Source organism: Periplaneta americana, chromosome 7, assembly GCF_040183065.1.
Source record: "Periplaneta americana isolate PAMFEO1 chromosome 7, P.americana_PAMFEO1_priV1, whole genome shotgun sequence".
Taxonomy (NCBI): Eukaryota; Metazoa; Arthropoda; class Insecta; order Blattodea; family Blattidae; genus Periplaneta; species Periplaneta americana.
In genome coordinates, this window is record NC_091123.1 from 119,574,152 (window position 1) to 119,598,002 (window position 23,851).

Here is a 23,851-nt window from a genome sequence, read left to right on the forward strand (position 1 = left end):
CTCTTTCTCTTTATTCTCTGTTTCTTTGCATTTACCTTCCACCTCTTATTCTCTACTTTATTCTATATACCCTCCATCTTTTTCTCTTTATTCTCTGTTTATTTGCCTTTAACTTCCACCTCTTATCCTCTACTTCATTCTATATATCCTCTACCTCTTTCTCTTTATTCTCTGTTTCTTTGTCTTTACCTTCCACCACTTATCCTCTACTTTATTCTATATATCCTCCACATTTTTCTCTTTATTCTCTGTTTCTTTGCCTTTACTTTTCACCTCTTATCCTCTACTTTATTCTATATATCCTATACCTCTTTCTCTTTATTATCTGTTTATTTGTCTTTAACTTCCACCTCTTATCCTCTACTTCATTCTATATATCCTATACCTCTTTCTCTTTATTATCTGTTTATTTGCCTTTAACTTCCACCTTTTATCCTCTACTTTATTCATATACCCTCCATCTCTTTCTCTTTATTCTCTGTTTCTTTGCCTTTACCTTCCACCTCTTATCCTCTACTTTATTCTATATACCCTCCATCTCTTTCTCTTTATTCTCTGTTTCTTTGCCTTTATCTTCCACCTCTTATCCTCTACTTTATTCTATATACCCTCCATCTCTTTCTCTTTATTCTCTGTTTCTTTGCCTTTATCTTCCACCTCTTATCCTCTACTTTATTCTATATACCCTCCATCTCTTTCTCTTTATTCTCTGTTTCTTTGCATTTACCTTCCACTTCTTATCCTCTACTTTATTCTATATACCCTCCATCTCTTTCTCTTTATTCTCTGTTTCTTTGCATTTACCTTCCACTTCTTATCCTCTACTTTATTCTATATACCCTCCATCTCTTTCTCTTTATTCTCTGTTTCTTTGCCTTTACCTTCCACCTCTTATCCTCTACTTTATTCTATATACCATCCATCTCTTTCTCTTTATTCTCTGTTTCTTTGCATTTACCATCCACTTCTTATCCTCTACTTTATTCATACACCCTCCATCTCTTTCTCTTTATTCTCTGTTTCTTTGCCTTTACCTTCCACCTCTTATCCTCTACTTTATTCTATATACCCTCCATCTCTTCCTCTTTATTCTCTGTTTCTTTGCATTTACCTTCCACTTCTTATCCTCTACTTTATTCCATATACCCTCCATCTCTTTCTTTTATTCTCTGTTTCTTTGCCTTTACCTTCCATCTCTTATCCTCTACTTTATTCTATATACCCTCCACCTCTTTCTCTTTATTCTCTGTTACTTTGCATTTACCTTCCACTTCTTATCCTCTACTTTATTCATGTACCCTCCATCTCTTTCTCTTTATTCTCTGTTTCTTTGCCTTTACCTTCCACCTCTTATCCTCTACTTTATTCTATATACCCTCCATCTCTTTCTCTTTATTCTCTGTTTCTTTGCATTTACCTTCCACTTCTTATCCTCTACTTTATTCTATATACCCTCCATCTCTTTCTCTTTATTCTCTGTTTATTTGCCTTTAACTTCCACCTCTTATCCTCTACTTTATTCTATATACCCTCCATCTCTTTCTCTTTATTCTCTGTTTCTTTGCCTTTACCTTCCACCTCTTATCCTCTACTTTATTCTATATACCCTCCATCTCTTTCTCTTTATTCTCTGTTTCTTTGCATTTACCTTCCACTTCTTATCCTCTACTTTATTCATATACCCTCCATCTCTTTCTCTTTATTCTCTGTTTCTTTGCCTTTACCTTCCACCTCTTATCCTCTACTTTATTCCATATACCCTCCATCTCTTCCTCTTTATTCTCTGTTTCTTTGCATTTACCTTCCACTTCTTATCCTCTACTTTATTCCATATACCCTCCATCTCTTTCTCTTTATTCTCTGTTTCTTTGCCTTTACCTTCCATCTCTTATCCTCTACTTTATTCTATATACCCTCCATCTCTTTCTCTTTATTCTCTGTTTCTTTGCATTTACCTTCCACTTCTTATCCTCTACTTTATTCATATACCCTCCATCTCTTTCTCTTTATTCTCTGTTTCTTTGCCTTTACCTTCCACCTCTTATCCTCTACTTTATTCTATATACCCTCCATCTCTTTCTCTTTATTCTCTGTTTCTTTGCATTTACCTTCCACTTCTTATCCTCTACTTTATTCTATATACCCTCCATCTCTTTCTCTTTATTCTCTGTTTATTTGCCTTTAACTTCCACCTCTTATCCTCTACTTTATTCTATATACCCTCCATCTCTTTCTGTTTATTCCCTGATTCTTTGCCTTTAACTTCCACCTCTTATCCTCCACCTTATTCTATATTCCCTCCATCTTTTTCTCTTTATCCTCCACCGTTTTCTTTATAACCTCCATGCTTTTTCTTTATCTCCCCTCTCTTTCTGTTTATTCTCTGTTTCTTTGCCTTCAACTTCCACTTCTTATCATCAACCTTATTCTATATTGTAACCTCAATCTCTTTTTTATCATCCATCTCTTTCTCTTTATTTTCTGTTTCTTGGCTTTAACTTGCACCTCTTATCATCTATCTTATTCTATAATATAATCTTTATCTCTTTTTCTTTATCAACCATCTCTTTCTCTTTTTCTATGTTTCTTTGACTTCAACTTTCATCTCTTATTCTGCACCTAATTCTGTATATTCACCTCTTTCTATTTATCCTCCATCTTATTCTCTATAACCTCCATCTTTCTTTCTTTATATTTTAAGTCTTTTTCTTCAACCCCACAGCTTTCTCTTTATTCTCTCACTGTTTACCTTCAAATTCTTTGTCCTTATCTTCCACCTCTTTCTATTTACCTCCACCTCTTCCGTTTCATCCCGTACCTCTTTATATTTATCCTCCTCTGTTTTCCTTTGCTCTTGATCTCTTTCACTTTAGCCTTATCCCCTTTTCTTTATCCTCATCTCCTTTTTCTTTAGCCTACCTCTTCAACTTTCAGTTCTTTCCATTTATCCACATTTTTTATTTTTATTTTATTTCTCTTTATTTTATCACTCTATCTATCTTCCGACTCTTTCTCTGTACTATCATCTTGTTCTTCATTCTTGTCTTTCTCTTCATCTTCCACATCTTTCTGCCAATCTCCTCTTCCTTCTCATTATCCTTGTGCTTCTCATTTTGCTTGTATTCGTCCTTATCATCTTCACAATTAGACTGTGAGAGATTAAATTTCCATTTCCTGTTGGATATATTTCGTGGTTTTAGGCGTAATAAATTTATTAATGATCAGATTTTTTGTATTCGACAGATATTGGAGAAAAAATGGGAGTATAAGAGCACCCTACATCAGTTATTCATAGATTGCAAAAAGGCATATGACTCGGCTAAGAGAGAAGTTTTATATATAATAATCTTAAGAATTTGGTATTCCATCCAATAAAATAGATCGATTAATTAAAATGTGTCTCAGTGAAACGTACAGCAGGGTCCGTATAGGTCAGATTCCGCCCCAAATCTTTTCCAATTTACTGCGAGCTAAACCAAGGAGATGCACTATCACCTTTGCTTTTTAACTTTGTTCTAGAATATGCCATTAGAAAAGTCCAGGAAAACACAGAGGGTTTGGAATTGAACGGGTTACATCAGCTCCTTATTTATGCTGATGACGTGAATATGTTAGGAGGAAAATCCACAAACTATTAGAGAAAACACGGAAATTTTACTTGAAGCAAGTAATGAGAGAGGTTTTAAAGCAAATCCTGAAGAAAAACAAAGTATATGATTATGTCTCGTGATCAGGACACAATACGAAATGGAAATATAAAAATTAGAATTATTGTATTCTTTGAAGAGTTGAAAAAATTCATATATCTTGGAGGAACAGTAACGGATATAAATGACACTCGAGAGGAAATTAAACGCGGAATAAATATAGGAAATCCCTGTTACTATTCGGTTGAGAAGTTTATGTCATCCAGTCTGTTCTCAAAAAAGCTTAAAGTTCTGTATGGTTATGAAACTTAGACTCTGACTTTGAGAAAAGAACATAGGTGAAGAGGGTTCGAGAATAAAGTGCTTAAGAAAATATTTGGGGATAAGAGGACGAAGTTACAGGAGAATGGAGAAAGTTTCACAACGCAGATCTGCACGAATTGGAACATTAAATCCAGACGCTTGGAATGGGCAGGGCATGTAGCACGTATGGATAAATCCAGCAATTCTTATAGAGTTTTAGTGGGAAGATCTTAGGGAAAAATACCTTTGGTGAGGCCGAGACGTAGATGGGAGGATAATATTAAAATATATTTGAGGGAGGTGGGATATGATACCAGTGATTGGATTAATCTTGCTCAGGATAGTGACCGATGGCAGACTTATGTGAGGATGGTAATGAACCTCCGGGTTCTCTCAAATCCATTTGTAAGTAAGCAAGTTGGAGATACTCGAAAGCTGTTATAATAAAAGATACTTTCTCCAGCATTACATAATCATCGGAAAAGGGATTAACAGATCTTGTTATTTTTCAGAACTACAGAAAAAAACATATCGAATGTCATTTTACATGGTCTGGAGCATTTCGAGCTAGAAATGTATTCAGTCAGAAGCTGTCTTTCTCATATATGACATGGTTATATTTCTCCTTTATGTCGTAAGCAGTGCCCTCGTACCATGCTGACCACATTATGAAGGAGTTCGTCACGGATGAATGTCTAGTCTTGTTATAAAAGAACGTAATCTACACACTAAGGAGCTCAATCCTTGAAAATGTGTTATTTTCCGCAACCTTTTCTTTTGAAGACTGTTAAGCAGAAAGCCGATCAAACAGGAGGATACGAAGTCCAAAAATTGACAGCGATGTGTTGTGTGTGAACTGGGTGTAGCCTATAATCTACGGCTCTCCATGAGACTTCCAATTATCCGGATCATCCAAATTATCTCTGCTTTTCTGCCGGGCATTCCTTACCTGTTCTCTCGAGACCCGAGTGACTGTGGGAAGTAATGCGCACAGCCAGCTCGCAAATTTCCCTTCTTGGTTTAATTAAAAGTGAGCCTTGCCGGCACAGATGGGAGCTTGCAGAGCCACGAGCGGCCGGAACTTTTAGTCTTATGTTTACGACTGAATGAAAGAGATGAAGCATGCTGAGATAACTGAGGAGAGTAGAAAGAATGGAGGATGAAAATTAGAAAAAGGAAGAACGAATTACGTGAACAAAAATATGTATAAATAAGTGAGGAAAAAAAATAAGAGCTAGCAAAGAAAACTAAGATGAAAGAATTAAAGTTTAAGGATAAAATAATTATACATCTTGATTAAACAAATTTTAACACTATATCACTTCGGAAAACTTATTATTTGTCTTTCTTGTGTTAAATTTTATATTACCTGGTTAATATTAGATACACTAGATACAAATGCTCAAAAACAACAACACACCACAAGAACACATTAACGAAATCATCCACATCACAGGCATTATAACAAAACAAAATTATTTCACATACAATAACAAATATTACACTCAAACCGAAGGCCTACCCATGGTATCACCCATATCCAGCATACTAGCAGAAATATGCATACACCACATAGAACAGTCATACATACTAAACAATGACAACAACAAACACGCAGGCAAATCATATATTGGCACAGATACGTATATGACATACTAGTACTATACAAAGAAGAAGATCCAAAACCGAATAAAAACATAAACAAAATACACCCAAAGCTACACTACATATTAGAAATTTAAAACAACAAATCCATAAATTTTCTAGACATCACAATAACAAGAGTCGACAAGAAACACACATTCAAAGTCTACAGAAAACCCACAACAACAACAATAACAACAACACATACACAACACGTCCAACTAACCAATACAACACAAACAAGCTGTATTCTAAACAATGGTGCACAGACTACTCAACATACCAATTAACCAACAAGACTACAAAGAAGAGCTATTACAATCAAATATATAGCACAAGAAAACGGTTACAATCCCAACATACTAGACAATATAATAAGAAAGACAAAATATAACCACAAAAATATATAAAATGCAATACAAACACAAGAACACAAAAAGACTTCACACTAACATACGAAAACAAAAACACACACAAGATAGCCACCTCATTCAAGAAATTAAATTACAACATCGCATACAGAACAAATAATACTCTACGAAAACATCTCAACACACAAACAACACAAAAAAATGTAACCACACAGGCGTATACAAACTGAAATGCAATACCTGCAACAACTTCTACATAGGACAGACAGGCAGATCATTTCAAACTCGTTACAAAGAACACATCACAGCCGTAACAAAATTACAAAACACATCCACATATGCAGAACACATCACAAATACTAACCACACATACAGAGGCATCAACACAGACATAGAAATTCTACACATCCAACCAAAAAAAAACAGAAATTAAACACACTAGAACAATACGAAATATACAGACAAATAAAAACACATCCAAATGAAATTCTCAACACAAAACTCAATTTCAGAACACACACACTCTTTGACTCCACATTACACTACACAAATACACCCCCACAGGAAACACAAACAAAAGGCGCCAAAATCAGCAACAACCAGTTCTGAAGATGGCCGATAGCAGGCTGAAACATATTAACGAGATGATATAAAATTTAACACAAGGAAGACAAATAATACGTTTTCCGAAATAAAATAATTCATTGATAAGAGTAGAACTAAAGAACAAGAAAGAGATAAAAAGAAAAATAAATATACTTACTACCGTATTTATGCGAATCTAATGCATCTTTTTTGTCCAAATGTAGTATTGAAAATTGTGGTTGCGCATTAGATTCGAGTGCAAATCCGTTCCGTACGTAGATCGCCGGTAACTTCATTCCAATATTAAATCGTTTGTTACGTCGTAACGCATTGCTACGATTCTCGACTTCGTTACAGTTATTCATTTACCGGTATTTATTCGTTGGCCTATTGTTGCATAAAGCGTCTGAATGATTGTAAAAGCATTCAAGAAATGCTGCATTTCAAATGCTTTGGATGGCAGGGAAGATGACGTGCTCTGGAACGACGAGGACGATGAGGAAATAGGAAATGATTCTGCTGACGTAGACATCTCCGAGGATTCCAGTGATTAAAGCATTGGCCGTATTCATAGACATTCTTAGCGCGGACTTCCGGTGGATGATCAGCGAACTAACGTTTTGGTATTCATAAACCAGTGTTAGCGATATGAATATTGATATGTATCCCATACAAGTAACCAGTCTATAGCCGGGGCTAGTTTAGCACGCTCGTAGCGTGGGCTAGCGAAATGTCTATGCATAGCACCCTTAGTGAATAGTGGTGAATCAGATGTTTACTTACCGTATTTCAAGTAACATAGTATAATTGTATGAATTCTATGTTCTGATAGTTTACGTAGAGATCCATTGTTATATTAAATTTAAATAAATACCTTATATCCTGCCATTGATGCGCATAACATTCAAAACAAACTCTTTTTCATGATTTTAAGTTTCAAATTTGGGGTGCGCATTAGATTCAATGGCGTATTAGATTCGCGTAAAAACGGTATATAGTATGTTTTATATTTGCATAGTTTTTGTTATTTAATTAATTATTCTCCATTTATTTAGTAGAAATAGTGTGATAAAGTTAGAGAAAAATAAAATACAAAGTCTTCTTCTTCTTCTTCTTCTTCTTCTTCACTTCCTGGTTTAGGCATTAATTGCCTGTTCCGTCTTCACTAATAGATCTAGGACCATCTCTTCCGAGGACGTCCAACATCTCTTCTTCCTCTTGGGAAGTACTTTGTATTCTCTTTGGTAATCTACTCTCTGCCATTCTTTCTATATGTTCTTTCCATTGTTCCTTATTGTTAGTTATCTTTTCTTTTATGGAGTAGATTTGCAGTTCTTCACGGATATCCTCGTTTCTTATCTGGTCCATTCTAGTGCACCCCTTTACTCTCCTTAAAAACTTCATCTCAGCTGCCTGGATTTTATTTTCATGTTTAGTAGTGGTAATCCAAGATTCACTCCCATATAGGAGGGTAGGAACTGTCATTGTTTTATAGAATTGTACAAGTAAGAAAGAATAATGTTAATGGCGACGTGTATCTGCCTCGATTAAATAGTAACATCCATAGGTTTCGAAACAACGGTTAAAAAGTGATCTTGGTTAAAATTCAATTTCTGTGCACCGTTTATAATGACCTGTTACTTGCACATGCTTAGTTTAACCAAGGTCAAGTCTCTGTTGGTAACTGTTTCTACAAAGAGATGAAAGGAAAACACCCATATCTCAGCAAGAATGACAGTCAACATCTAAAAATGATCGCGCTTTCTTTATGACACATTGTAAATTTTCGTGCTGAATTTTTTGCCTTTCGGCGCTGTTTATTTTCCAAAGTTGAATTTCCTTCATTTTCCATGCTGTTGGCCTAAAGTCTCTTAAAATATAAAATAAAAATCGAAAATGATTCTATCTCAACGTGACTTTGAAATGGACGAAAAAGAGAAAAGGAATAACCAAACAGGAAAAGGTCACTAGAGATTTACACGAATGTGCACACAATCCAGGGTCCCAATTACACCAGGGAACTGTAAAATATCCTAGAATCCACCCATAAGGTCTCTTCATTCAGCCTGCGACGTACGAAGTGAACCGTAAGTAATAACATTAATTTCAGGGTGTTATTCTTTGAGATATTTCAAACAAAAAAGTTTAATACAATTTTGCTCGTTTTTCCACGGTAAAAACTTTTTTATATGAAACATTTCATAGCGTGTTTTGGGAAACCTATTGATTGAATTCTCAATATACCCAGTCAATTTAAGAGAACAGCGTATTATGATAATACATTATTGAAAGAATTTTTATTTTGTCCTTTAAATATACAGAAATTTCGTTCGAACATATGTTATTTTATAAAATTCCTTTTCAGAAATAAAACTTACATTTGTACGAATGACATTTGTGCACATTTAAAGAACAAGACTAGAATTATTTCAATAGTGTATTATTATAATAATCTACACTGCTCTCTTAAATTGGCAGAGCATATTGGGAATGAAATCAATTGCTTTCCCAAAACATGTTATGAAATGTTTAATATAAAACTTTTTTTTCTGGAAAGGGAACCAAGAATGAGCAAAAATGTATTAAACTTGTTTGTTTGAAATATCTGAAAGAATAACCCCCTGAAATTAATAACATTACTTATGGTTCAGCCTGTATGATCATAACCTTTACACAAGGGATACTATAGGATTGCTCTTTTCATTGAAAAATCCATAGTGACACTTGTGGTGAACAAGATCGCAGTTGATGTTTTTCTCGGGGTTCTCCCATTTTCCCCCATATTAGGCATTTACATCATTCCGTCACCATTCCTCCATTTCATTATCATTCCGCAGCATTCCCCGAACGCCGGCTGGCGATGCACGGAGGGGGCTGGCCTAGGGACGAGTGGGGTTGCCTGCTCGAAACCTGGGTACACAGCAAACCTTAGTGTGGTCAGCCGGTGTGGGTTCAGGAATGCGCCATTAGAGAGCGCAATAGACCTTAACAGGTCGCAGTGCTGGGTCATAGTGCCCCCCTCCGTAAATTCCATTCCATAGCATTGCTTACATCGTGAATTAGTGCATTTGTGCAGTGTTCTCTTTTAAAATACTAAAAATATAAGTTGCGTAGAATCATAATGTTGTACATAGACGGTTTATAGGAGAAATAGTATTCTTGCTGTTTGTCGAATATTCACGTGATCCGTCTGTTGAGGTGTAAATTATACCGTAAAATTCGATAAACGAATCTCTCCTGAATTCTCTGTCGATTAATCCCCTGTAAGAAATCTCTCTTTCGACTAACACAATTTCACGCCTAGCATCATCTCAGTCCAAGTAATTGAAATTGAATAATTTATCATCTCCGAAATCATCTTCTGTGATCCAGTCTACCATTTATTTTACTATTAATCGTTATCTCCTTTAAACTCTCAGATGTGTCCGGTTATGGATTACTGTTATTAACTTCCTGTTTTAAGTTCTAATCGAGGTCGATGCCCTGTGCAAGTTCTTAACCACAGACTAGTTGGCAATTCTAACCGGTAGTTAACACTAGCAGACGTTGATGCACGTGGCCGTATGTGTATTATGAATAAATAATAAATAAGAGAGACTATAATCAGAAGAGAAAATGAACTAAGTAATATAAAGATATATAAAAACTTTATAATTTTTTCAAATGAGAAAGTATAGTAATTTATGTGTCAAGGCCGAAATGAAGATGTTTATAGCGAGAGCTGCGAGATTGCAGCCGAAGGCCTATAGCTAGTGGATGCAAGTGACCCAGGTTTGAACATAAAATTTTGCCGAGGTTCATACATTATTTTGTGGCGCAGTAGTCCATAATTGGATAAACTAAAATACCTTTAAGTAAGAAATTCGCTTTGTGTTTGTATGCCTTGTTTAGCATCTCTTGTTTTGGTATCTAGGGACTGTGTATACTAAAAAAATTGTAGAATAAAAATTTTTCGTTGAGGAAACCATGCTCGATGTTGTTATTTCTATGTTGTTAAGTTACCAGTTTCTGAATTTAATAAACAATGATCTGTTTTGTTGAAAATAATATCGGGATCTGTTGAAACCGAAATTCCTTCTGGAGTTGTTATTGAAGCCAAAATGAAGAAAAGTTGTTGCCAATTAAATAAATATTATGTAAACAAACAATATATATATTTTTTGGCCCTAGGGCCTGTAAAAGTGTTTAGGCCACAAAAGTATAATGGGCTGTATTACATATATCGTATTCATGGAGAAATTGAACAATTATGGACCAGTGCGCCACAAAATATACAATGGACATCCTACCTCCAAAGAATGACTACAGAAAGACATCCGAAGAAAGTTTTGCAATAGACAACGAGCAACCAATTCATCCCTTGTATTTACTTTGTTTTCGTGCACTTCGCCTTTCATACTCCCCCACAGACAAAAATCAGTAGGAGAAAGGTCTGGGGAAATTGTTGGCCAATGCTGATCCATCATTCAGGGATTGTGAGATTTAGATAATGTGTCACCTGACAGCAAAATGTACAGGGGCTCCGTGATGTTGGAAGAATATGCCTATCCTTGTAGCCAAGGGAACTACAAACTGCTGTTTCCTACATCCATTATGAGCAGTGCTGCGCTCAGAAGATCTCAGAAGAGCGACCCGTACTATTTCTTTGTACGTGGTCGGTAGTACGTAGTAGCGTCCTGCAATCGTCGAACATAAGAGATAGCCACCAGCCTAGCTTGGTCGGCTGAGGCGCTTGCCTACTTATCCGAATTTGCGATCGAGAGTGGTTCGATCCTCGCTTGGGGTGAGTACCTAGTTGGGTTTTTCAAGGTTTTCCCCAACCGTAAGGCGAATGTCAGGTAATCTATTGCGAATCCTCGGCCTCATCTCGCCAAATACCATCTCGCTATCACCAGTCTCACCGGCGCTACATAATCTAGCAGTTGATCTAGCGTCGTTAATAATCAATTAAAATAAAAAGCAACAGGCGAGTATTTCATATGAAAACTAATCGCAAGATCTGCCCTGAAATCCTTAAGCGGTTAAAACATGAAGGGGGTTGAGTGGAGGAAAGCTAATATTTTTATAACGAAGTGGAATAAAAACGACAGGCCTCCTTCTGCAGAGCGAACTTGGCAAATATCGAACTTCGACATACTCGACAAACTTGGACAGAACATAGCGCCTGTAATGCACGACGCTATAATACTAATACTAGTTATAATACTATAATACTAGTTATTTGTCGTTGCTTGATACCATTTATAAAGCCTCTTATGCGTAAAATTCAAATAACTGTATCTCCAAACACATTGAAAATTGGACATATGTGTATATGAACATTTATCCTCAGAAAAGTTAGTACTACCAACTCCTAAAGTTTTTACTATTCCTCTTGGATCACCATATATATTAATGCATGAACTATGATTAATTTTATCCACCGGTATGGAGTAACGGTTAGCATATCTGTCCGTGAAACGAACGGCCCCCGGTTTCAAACCTTGGTTGAGACAAGTTACCTGGTTGAAGTTTGTCCGAGATTTTCCCTCAACCCATTAAGAGCAAATGCTGAGTAACTTTCGACGCTGGACCCTGGGCTCATTTCGCTGGTATTATCACCTTCATCTCTCTCAGACGATAGGTAAACACAGCCATTGATAAAGCATAATAAAATTACTCAAATAAGTACTGTTTATACGCTTTTATATTACTGTATGACTGTTTCCTGTTACATATAAAATATAATCTTTTTCCCGTTTGTAGTCTACCTTAAAGATGAAGTCACGTCAAAATTAGTCAGTATAATTAACAGTAATCGAAAACAACCAGACCGCTGCAAGAAAGAGAAAAGTAAATTTAGAATGGCACTTTGTAAAAAAGGTACAATATTGTATGGTACATGGAAGATCTAAATTCTATTACTGAACACAATACTGACCTCTACAATTGTGCGTGGTTGTACCTCTTAGATGGTTTTCTTGTGAACTTCACATCTCTACTTTCATGCTATTCAAAAAGATGTCTGAAAAGATTTCTCGGCTCATTTTCTTTCATATACTTCTACTCTGCGCGGATGATAGAAGCAGGCCATCAGAGCCTCGATCCCACAGCACATTACAGCGTCTCGTGCGTCTCAGGTAATATATTTCAGACTGCCAGACTTTCTTGAGGTCTATAATATTGCGACTGGTAAGAATTCTGGTTATAGAATGTTCTTCTAATCACATTTCTTATATTCTGTAATACTTGACGCATACCACAGGACATGCTGTGATCTATGCGAATACTCCCTTGTGCAAATGAATATGAACCAACCTTGAATTGAATTATAGATATCATCTGTTGTAATATGCATCCTAAACTTTATAGTCGGCATACAAGCGAAACTCATGAAGTCCAGAATCATCTGCACTCACTTTTTCTCTCGAATTATGCACACTTCATCCCCCTATTATTTATTCGCTCATTTTCATACTCTCTCTCTCGCTATCATAATATTAATACTCGATCACAACGCGATAACACGCTAGAAATTCCACTTCACACATCATCTGTGTATTCCTCATCTTTCACTGTTGCTACCTCTAATCACTGGAACTCTCTGCCGCCTTAAGTCAAGGGCTGCCGAACATTGAAATCTTTCAAATCCAAGTTAGAAAATTATCTTATGACGAGTTGCCAAACTAACTTACTATTATAACAAGTGTTGTGTTGCATGTTTCCAAGTATTCACATTTATTTTTTCTGTTCTAGTGATATTTAACTTATTTTATATTTTTCTTTTCATATTTTCCGATAATGGTATATCGATAATGTGATGATAAGTTAAGCTATATATAAAATCATAATTTTCCTTACTGTGTGTACTTAAAAATATTGTATTCATTGTATGATTTGTACTGCACTATTTTATTACTATTATTATTATTATTATTATTATTATTATTATTATTTTTATTATTATTATTATTATTTATCATTATTATTATTATTATTATTACCAATAATTGTCTTATTTTTTATACTTTGTATGTCTCATTTATTTTGACCTGCTGTTCATATTTTATTATGCTTTTTCTTTTCTTTCTGTATGTTATATATTGTGTCTGATTTCTACTTACTTGTTGTTTACATTTTATTATTATTATTATTATTATTATTATTATTATTATTATTATTATTATTATTATTATCTTATTCAGTTTTGTGTGTAAAATTGTAGTGTACTTTGTAACTTTGTAGTGTTTTTCGTAACGCAGTTTTACTCCTGGTTGAGTGTTAGAGAAGGCCGTATGGCCTTAACTCTGCCAGATTAAATAAATCATTATTATTATTATTATTATTATTATTATTATTATTACTATTATCATTATTATTATTATTATTATTATTATTATTATTATTATTATTATTATTATTATTATTATTATTATTATTATTATTATTATAGTTTAGAGATAATTGAAGTTAAAAATTTTGTCATATTTATTTACTCGTTATCTTTCGTTAGAGTCAAAATAGAAACCTGAAATATTTTTCAATGTTTATTGACATATTATGAATTGACCCACCCAGTAACAAGAGGTATTATATACGGTATTATTATTATTATTTTGTTGGTATTAATTGTTTTATAAAAATAATTGCAAAGACTTAGTTGCTATCTCCTGTCTTCTTGGTCTCTGTAACAGAACATTTCAGGAAGATACTTTTAAGCGATTTATGTGACTTGTAATTTAAATTTCTTCATCAGAATCATCACGTACTTGCTCTACTGTTGTATCTCTTGCATAAGGTGAGGTTGGGAGTAGAGTGCTGCAGAACAGCACTTAGAACCGGTTTATATTCGACCGGTCGTAGATCAACGGGTGAGGTTGGACATTCGTTCGAATATCCTGCCTTGAAGTGGTTGCGCCTGACTAGACACAACCACAGATATATAGGACAGAATAAAAAAGCGCATTTCATCATACAGGAACTCTGATGACTTTTGTAACTACAAAAATGGAATAACAATTAAGGAAATTTACTTTTCCTAATTTAAAAAAAAAATGTTGGCTTGAAATTCTTAGAAAAATATTTGAGGTTAAGAGGGATGAAGTTACAGAAGAATGGAGAAAGTTACACAACTCAGACTGTACGCATTGTATTCTTCACCTGACATAATTAGGAATATTAAATCCAGAAGTTTGAGATGAGCATGACATGTAGCACGTATGGGCGAATCCAGAAATGCATATAGAGTGTTAGTTGGGAGGCCGTAGGAAAAAAGACCATTAGGGATGCCGAGACGTAGATGGGAAGATAATATTCAAATGGATTTGAGGGAGGTGGGATATGATGATAGAGACTGGATTAATCTTGCTCAGGATAGGGACCTATGGCGGGCTTATGTGAGGGCGGCAATGGACCTCCGGATTCCTTAAAAGCCAGTAAGTAAGTGAAAGTTTTGTCTTCGAGTACGATATTCATGTCGATTAGATTTATGTTTTATTTTATTTCTGTGATAGTAAGTTAGTACCGTAAACTATATTTATAAATTTCTTCAATAGTTAATACTTTAAAATCTGTAGAAATGAAATTGGTTGGGTAATCCATATTTTTGATTAGACAGATTTTTATTAATCTTCTGTGTAATAAAATTAATGGATTAAGTACAGATGCAGTCATTCATTCATTCATTCATTCATTCATTTATTCATTTATTTTATTAAATAGATCTTACATGAGCAATGAAGCTTTAAGATGTGGAACAAGTCAAAATTTTACAATATTACAATTATAATTTTTACAAATTTTTACAGTTTTACAATTTAGTAATTTTTTTACAATTTTTACAATTTTGTGCAATTTTTTACAATATTTTGGCGAGATGTAGTGAGATGAGGTGAGGTACGAAGATTCCCCAAAATATTACCCGGCATTTGCCTTTTGGTTGGGGAAAACCTCGGAAAAACCCAACCAGGTAATCAAATCAAAGGGAGATAATCAAATCAAAGGGGTTGATGCCGAGGACTCGCCATAGACCATCCGGCTTCAGTCCCACGGCTGTGGAAAACCTCGGAAGAAACCAAAGACCAAAGGGGGATCCAACCCAAGCCCGAACGCAGCTCCGGATCAGCAGCCCAGCGAGTCTGCTGACTGAGCTACATCGATGGCTCTACTAAAAGTATACAATACATAGCCAATCAGATTATTAAATTTACAAACGCAAACGATCATTCATAAGTTGAGCTCTATGTATAATACAATACAATACAAGTAAGTTAATTAAATTTAAGGCATAAACAATTCAACCAGTTGTCATATACAGAAATTTATAATACATATCATGTTAACTACTTCAAATTACATACACAAACAATTTATCAATAGAGCTATACAGATTACTATTCAATTTAAAGAATATACAATTCGTCGGCCAAAACTATACAAATATATACAATACAAAGTAAGGAGATTAATTTAATTTACAAGCATACTTTCATTAAGCTATACAAATTTGTGCAATTAATATCAAGTAGATTAATTCAATTTATAATCATAAACAATTCAGTTGAGCTATACAGACTACTATACAATTTACATCATATACAATTTACCAATTGAGCTATACAGACTACCATTCAATTTACAGTAGGCCTATATACAATTCTTCAGTAGAGTTACACAGACTAGTAATCATTTTAAAAGCATATACAGGGACATCATTTTATTTTTAGTAACATTTTTAATATTAACCTGGCTATACCTTTCTATTAACGATTGAAACAGGAAACACCGTTTGCTACCCCTTCCACGACTGGAGTTCGATGATACTGGCGTAAAATACAAATCACTTTACTAGGTATAGGAGGGAAGAAAAGTAGTTCGTCCATTTATGTAAACTAGGAAATATCGCAATTTTGAGTTTGATAATTTTCATTAGGTTTTTGTTTAATCAAAATACAGTACTGTATTAACACTTAGTGTTTTTACTCACGAATTGAGCTATCCATTCGGATGTATTCATTATGCAGTGATATTGCACTGTTACAGCACATTAGCGTACAATATAGAGAATTAAGTTAAATTGAAAAATAATCATAATATGGATATTTAAACACATTTTTGAAAATGGTGGCAGTTCATTTCGATACAGGCTTCAGTTCTTTTGTGCATATTATCGCACTATAGACTATTGTACCTAATTCCAATTACCAGTTTCGTCCTTCTATAACAGAGTACGTACCTTACGTACTGTAAATTCAATCTTCACTTCTGCCCGATCCGAAAAGATAAAATTACTCAGACATGCTATCTACTGTCCGTTCAAGTGGTTTTGTCGCAGGGTCGTAGAAAGGGGGGGGGGATCACGTCAGAGTTAATTACTTAACGAGGCCCTTTTATTTAAGTTATTTTAAACACTTGCATAATATTACGTCGACGTCCAATTTCTAACAGAAATTAATGTTTTCAGAAAAGAGCTGAGACAGCCCAGCTACTAGACTTTACAGAACAGGGGCGAACAGAAGCAGGTGGGGGAAACCGGGATGCGACGTAGGCAAACGGACGACAGTACCTGTGCGAAAATATGATTCAATATTGAAAGCTCTTTCGTCACTGGAAAACACGAACATATTTCTGGAACGTACTATACTCACTAACTCAGTACTGCTTACGCGCCCTAGGTTCTGTGTCGTGAACGGTTGGAAGTTTCCTAGTAGAAGGGGTGGGAGTGAAGTACATTCAAAAACTCAGGTACAATAAAAATTGAAGTAAAAATAAAATGATGTCCCTGTACAATTCACCAGCCAAACTATACAAACATATACAATCAAATTAGTTCCATTTACAAACTTATTTTCGTTAAGCTATACAAAATTGTACAATCCATATGAAGTAGATTAATTCAATTTATAAGCTTAAACAATTCATCAGTTGACCTATACAGTATACCATTCAATTTACAGCACATACAATTCATCAGTTATGCTAAACAAAAATATGCAATGCATAGTAAACAGATTAAGTCAATATAAAAACATATTTTAGTTGAGCTATATAAAAATTGAAAATGCCAGTTAATTTCAGTGATGTCATATTTATTTTGCAGGAAGAGTGGGACCTATGGCAGCACCTGAAAGAAGGCTTGAACATCCTACTGAAAGGCAAGAGTGGGAAACATCAAGCGAAGGACGGAACGTCCAATTCCACAGCGCATCACAACAACAGTTGCTCCGACGAGCGGTGCGCGTATCGGTTCGTGTTGCTCGACTGGTTCGAGGAGTTGATAAACACTAGCAATAAACAAGCGAACAGCAGTGAAACTATCACGAACACTATGACGTTGGTGTCGCGATGGAGGCCGTTACTTCAAATCGAAGCTAGCAATAAAAGTACAAACGGGTCAGGAGCCGTGAAGCAAGAGGTGCACAACAAGACACGCTACAGATCCAGGTTTCTGTTAGTGCCACTCGTCCCACTACTCAAAGACTGGGCTAGGATCAAGGAGGAAGGCGTCACGTGCGAATTTGCTGACGATGACAGCTGTGCGGATTCCGAATCCTCAGGTAAGACAGTCTTCAGAGCAAGCATAAAGTAGTTTTATAGTAGTGTTGTCACACAAGTCACCTTGGTAGTTCCAAGAGAGAGGGAAGATGGTTACTAGCTGTAGCGCTTATACTCTATGTACGAGTTGAATAAAATACAGTTGTGGTCGAAGAATTAGTTATGATTACTATTGTCTTATGTGAAGACATACCGATAAGGGACATTCCATGTGAAATCATACAGCAAAAAATCGTATAACTGTGTAATTTAAAAAAAGATTAAAATAATAATAATAATAATAATAATAATAATAATAATAATAATAATTTTATTTAACCTGGCAGAGTTAAGACCGTAAGGCCTTCTCTTACACTCAACCAGGATTAAAACTTGCTTACATAATTGAACATACAACTGGATCGGAATTAAGTAATTGCATACTGATACGATTTAATGCAAGTTTTCACCCTATCGCATTTATTTTAAACATTCAAACTTGGTTACTTGCTAAGTTTGAAATTCTCTTTTTTTTTAACTGTGTAATAAACAAGTGTATATAAGTCATCACTGCTGCTATAATTATCTAATTATCTTTTACAACAGTCATATTTATATTTAAATTTCAGTTCCTCGTTTACATAATACTTAACTATTTCATGTAATAAATATCGCATAGAGGTTAGCAGATGCCGACATTATGTGAACAAACTGAATAGCTGAATCAGTACATTCTATGTCTATATGTAGGGCAGTGTCTAACCTCGTGCATTCGCTTGTCAGCAAAAATCCTCTACAACACGAAAAAAAGAGGTAAAACAGATGCAAGTGTAATTACAAATTAAAAATGGAAAAGAGAAGAAAAAAAACAAATAGATACCACCTAAATAAAATACACAGATACAGATATAAATGAAAAACTCCAAATAAAAACAAATCAAAAAGAGCCAAGTACAGACATCACAGCCAAAAATGCAAAATGGCAAAATGTAGGCGTAGCTATAATTGGCAAATCGCAGAGCAAATACAACACCATGTTAATAAATTCAATATACAGCACTACACAGCAGGCCCAGTAGGCTGAATTAATTTATTCAAAAACTCACCAACACAGAACATGTGTTTCAAGTAATGCTTTACATAACTTTTTCTTGTACATATTATACGATAAAGAAAAATCTAAATCCTGTTTATTTGATAGTTGATTGTAAGTTCGAAGCATTAATAAAGGTGAAGACATTTTATGAAATAGTGTTTTGTTGTCTGTAAATACAAGAGAGATCGCTTTCTCAAATTTGATTTACCAATATTGAAACTAATTAGCTGCAGAAGATCAGAGAGAATGAGATCAAAAGAGGTAGTTACATAAAAATTTACCTCATAAAATAAAATTAACAATGGAATACATATTAATGTTGTTAGAATCAAATATGAATCACACAAAAACAGAAGCTGGTAATTCAATAAAAAATGTACACAGTAAAAAATAAAAATGAACACATTGGAATACATATTAGTATTAGATTATAAGTAAGTAGGATTCACATAAGTAAACCAGAAATCGACAATTGAATAAAATGTACACAATAAACAATATACTATATGTAGGCCTATAGAGTGGTAGGAGATACTTTATTGTGTGTGTGTGTGTGTGTGTGTGTGTGTGTGTGTCGGCCTGGTTGGCGCAGTTGGTATAGCCCGAGGTTGTGGGTTCGATCCGGGCCAAGTCGATGGTATTAAATGTGTTTAAATGCGACAGGCTCGTATTAGTAAATTTACTGGCACGTAAAAGAACTCCTGCGGAAAAAATTTCGGCACACCGGCGACGCGATATAACCTCGGCAGTTGCGAGCGTCGTTAAATAAAACATAACATTTAACATTTCTCTTTATTGTGTGAAGTCTGTTATCGTGTAAGTCCATGTTTTCTTACCGTAATGCGTTAAATTTATCGTAATTCCGTAAAAATCTCCAGTTTCAAAGGGCATAAACTTGAAACGACTTACGGTAGACTTTCGAACAATAGTTCATATTATAGCTAGGAGTACGATTTGCATAACTATGCATGCACCATATTTTATATTAATATTTAACAGGGGGATAAGTGGATATATCGATATTTGATAGACTTTCCCACGGAAAAAAGATAAATAAAAATATCAACTGATTCCTCTCTCGCTGAAGAAATTGTATCAGTTTTAATGTCGGTGTAGAATAAAGAAGTGTTCCTGTAAAAAAAAAAAATATATATATATATATATATATATATATAATTTCGTTAAATTATATTAGCTACGCCCAAGTCCCGAGTTGGAGGGCGTAAGATTCTATTCTGTACGCATGACGTAAACAAACATATTCCTGCACTGCTAGCAGAACGGCAGAGTAGTTTGTCTACGTGCGCACCGTCACCCGAATCGGGACTTCAGGTGAGGTTTTCAATGTTCTTATTGTGATTTGATGTCTAATGACTCTAGCGTTAAACATTGTTTATAAGTATCATTAAATTATGAATAACTTTTAATAAGCTAGTGGAAATGAACAATACGTAATGTTTTTTTTTTTTTTTTTTTACATTGAAGTTCAAAGACAACGGTATGGCCAACGCATAGCCTACGTAATGTTTTGTTTACATTCAAGTTCAAAGACAGATGGGTCATTGTAAGCCCAAGAGGTTATACCCGGCAGGTGGCCCTGTGTAATGATTTGTTTACATTGAAATTCATTCACTGCCACGAGAAATTACGCGATGTTGCCGCTCTATTGGACGTTTAAACTTAATTATCTATTTAACCGTACATTTCACAACAAAATAGGGTCTTTCATAGCTATAGGATTCTCTTAATGTTCCTTGAGTATACCTGGTTATTTCACTTTTTCACTTAAACCCTGTATATTAGAAATAATGTATGTGAACTTTTCGCCCACTCTGTACATTCCCCTCTTTCTTCTTACCTCCGCTTTGTCCTTACTGTCTTCCCTCTTTTCTCTTAGCCTTCCCCTTTTACTCCTCGCCTTCTCTTTGTTCCCCTTTTTTCGGAATTCTTCTTGTATTTCTATTGTTCTCCTTGTAGCCCTATTCCTCTTCTTATCCTCATTCTCTTTTATTCGCCTCCTTTATCTTGTATTTTCCTTGCTCACCTTGTATTCTTCATGTTATCCTTATAATTCTCTTTTTCTACATGTATTCCCCTTGTTATGCTTCTATTTCCCTTTTTATCCTTGTGTTCTCCTTGCTCACCTTGTATTCTTCTTGTTCTACATGCATTTCCTTATTGACCTTGTATTCCCCTTGTTATCCTTTCAATTATTTTTTTTACATGTACTTTCTTAGTTTTACGTGTATTCCCCTTATTCTCCTTGTATTCCCTTGTTCACCTTGTATTCTTCTTGTTCTACATGCATTTCCCTTGTTATCCTTGCAATTCTTTTTTTTCCGTGTACTTTCTTGGTTTCACTTGTATTCCCCTTATTCTGCTTGTATTCCCTTGTTCACCTTGTATTCTTCTTTTTCTACATGCATTTCCTTATTTGCCTTGTATTCCCCTTGTTATCCTTGCAATTCTTTTTTTTTCTGTGTACCTTTTTGGTTTCACGTGTATTCCCCTTATTTTCCTTGTATTCCCCTTGTTCACCTTGTGTCCTTGTTCTACATGCATCTCCTTACTTACCTTGTATTCCCCTTGTTCTCCTTCTTTTACCTTGCATCGGCAACGGTGCTTATAACATTCAGCGGCTCATGCATCGATATAGTCTTTGTAAAAACCATGAAAAAAATTCTACAACGTCTCCTTTTCCACCAAAAATTGTCACAATTAGGCTATAGATCGAACCAATGTGTTCCGGTTGGAAAACCAGCGCACTATCACTGACAAGGAAAGCTCACTAAGTGATAATGGATTTTCACAACGACTTTTCCCACATACGTCCCATTTGAAATAAGAAACGTCCCTATAAATTTCTACATTCGGAGAAAGCCTTAGTTTTCGAGATATGATTTTTTTTTTTCAAATTCTTCAATCCAGAGCTATAACAGCTAATGCAAACAATGCTATGTGCTAGACATAGCAGGCAATAAATTTCATCTAGCTGCATACCGTACTGTCAAAATCTCCTTAAATAATATAGGTTATGGAAATGGCATACCAGATACATAATATTCATGAAGTTAACTATAGAATAGTCTATGAAGAAATCATAAGGAAATGTAATCTTATCTGAAATTACTGTACTGATCATAGTAGTGGAATTCGTTTTAAATTTGCTAAAACACAGTGGAACTTTGCATCAATAACATTTCAGAAACATAAATTTCTCGACGTTAGCTTTAGAGCACATTAACTTGAATACAGAATTCTACAGAAGTGACGAAGTTGTCAGTCGTTGTCAAGTTACCAGGTTTTATTCCAGCCGTATTTAAACATATGGTATTTACATATCTAGGAGATGTAAACTGATTATGTGTTAAGGACTACAACTTTATCGCATTATTTCTCTGATGCAATATAATAGTAGTGCCAAATAACAAAACACTATCAGAGAACTTACGAATGAAATGTGTCCAAGGTCTAAAGCCATAAACGTGAAAAGGCTGAACAGTCGGAGTTGTGTGCCTTCGAATTGTTGACGCTTCCACCGTTTTACCTTCTGGAGTTACTCTTTCTATAGCCTGTGTACCTCAGTAACATGTCCACGCGTCTACCAAAACAATGCTATGATCACAAACAGATGGAAAGTATAGGGGAGTAGTGGGTACAGTGAGACACTAAATATTAAGACATATGTATGCAAGTGAAATTTCAAGTATTTTTAAAATCAAGTGCAACAGAAATATACATTAAAACATGGAGTACAATAATACATAAACAGAAATGTTAATAGATAAAGGACATAATATACAATGCGTGTTTGTCAAAAAAATGCAAATGTCTCACTGTTCCCATTCAGGAGGGTACAGTGAGACACTAGTATCTATTAAGGACATTGAAATGATTTACATTTATTTCAAAAGAAAAGAAAGCTTGCTGTCTCTTTATCTTACCGTGTTCTGTAGACTTATTTAGAATCGTTTTGATGTCTGACTTCGAAACCATTGAAACATCTGGAACATTTGGAAAAGTGAATTTTCCATGACTTTTCAAACTTTTGCTAAAAAATAAAATGAATTTTTGGTGACAACAAAGCTTATAATTATAAGAATTTAATTTAATTCTTTATTATTTTTTAATATTTTTTTTAAATTTTGTGAATAATTTTTTATTTAAGAAACTATTCAAATGTAATGTATCCATTATTTTAAGCTATAGTTCCTAAATTGGTTACTAGTATGTTCATTTTTAATGTTAGTTACCGGTAAATGTAATATAATTACAGGTTATTTTTGCAAATCATTGGTAAATGAGAACAGTGAGACGTCTCAGTGTACCCTTTAATGACAAGTCTCACTGTTCCCTTTACACATAGTTCGTTTAAAAATGGCACCATCACTTCAAAATGAAAACAAGAAAGACGAAATTTTGCAAAACATAACGTCAAATACCATAGTATTAGGTAACAAAAGTTTTATATTTCTATTTAATTTGTATATCCAATATAACCTTCATTAAACACAAGCCAAAATTTTACTTCTAGAGTGAAAAATTACGAATTATTTTTTCATCACTCACCTTTATAACTAGAATCAAATCGAGTATGAAAATACTGTTACCGGTACTTTAATCATGCAACATACAACTCCACTGTTACAAACATTTCAACATCAAAATTTACCATCTAATAAAAAATGTCTCAC

General features: G+C 34.6%; 1 protein-coding gene across 1 annotated transcript in view; it reads left to right on the forward strand.

Moving 5' to 3' along the window:
- The window catches only part of LOC138703394 (retinal guanylyl cyclase 2), a 1,174,702-nt gene that overhangs the window by 793,709 nt on the left and 357,142 nt on the right, over positions 1 to 23,851 (forward strand). Inside the window, exon 8 of the mRNA XM_069831228.1 lies at positions 17,628 to 18,084. Coding sequence (XP_069687329.1) covers positions 17,628 to 18,084 — 457 coding nt within the window. The remainder of the gene's footprint in view (positions 1 to 17,627; positions 18,085 to 23,851) is intronic.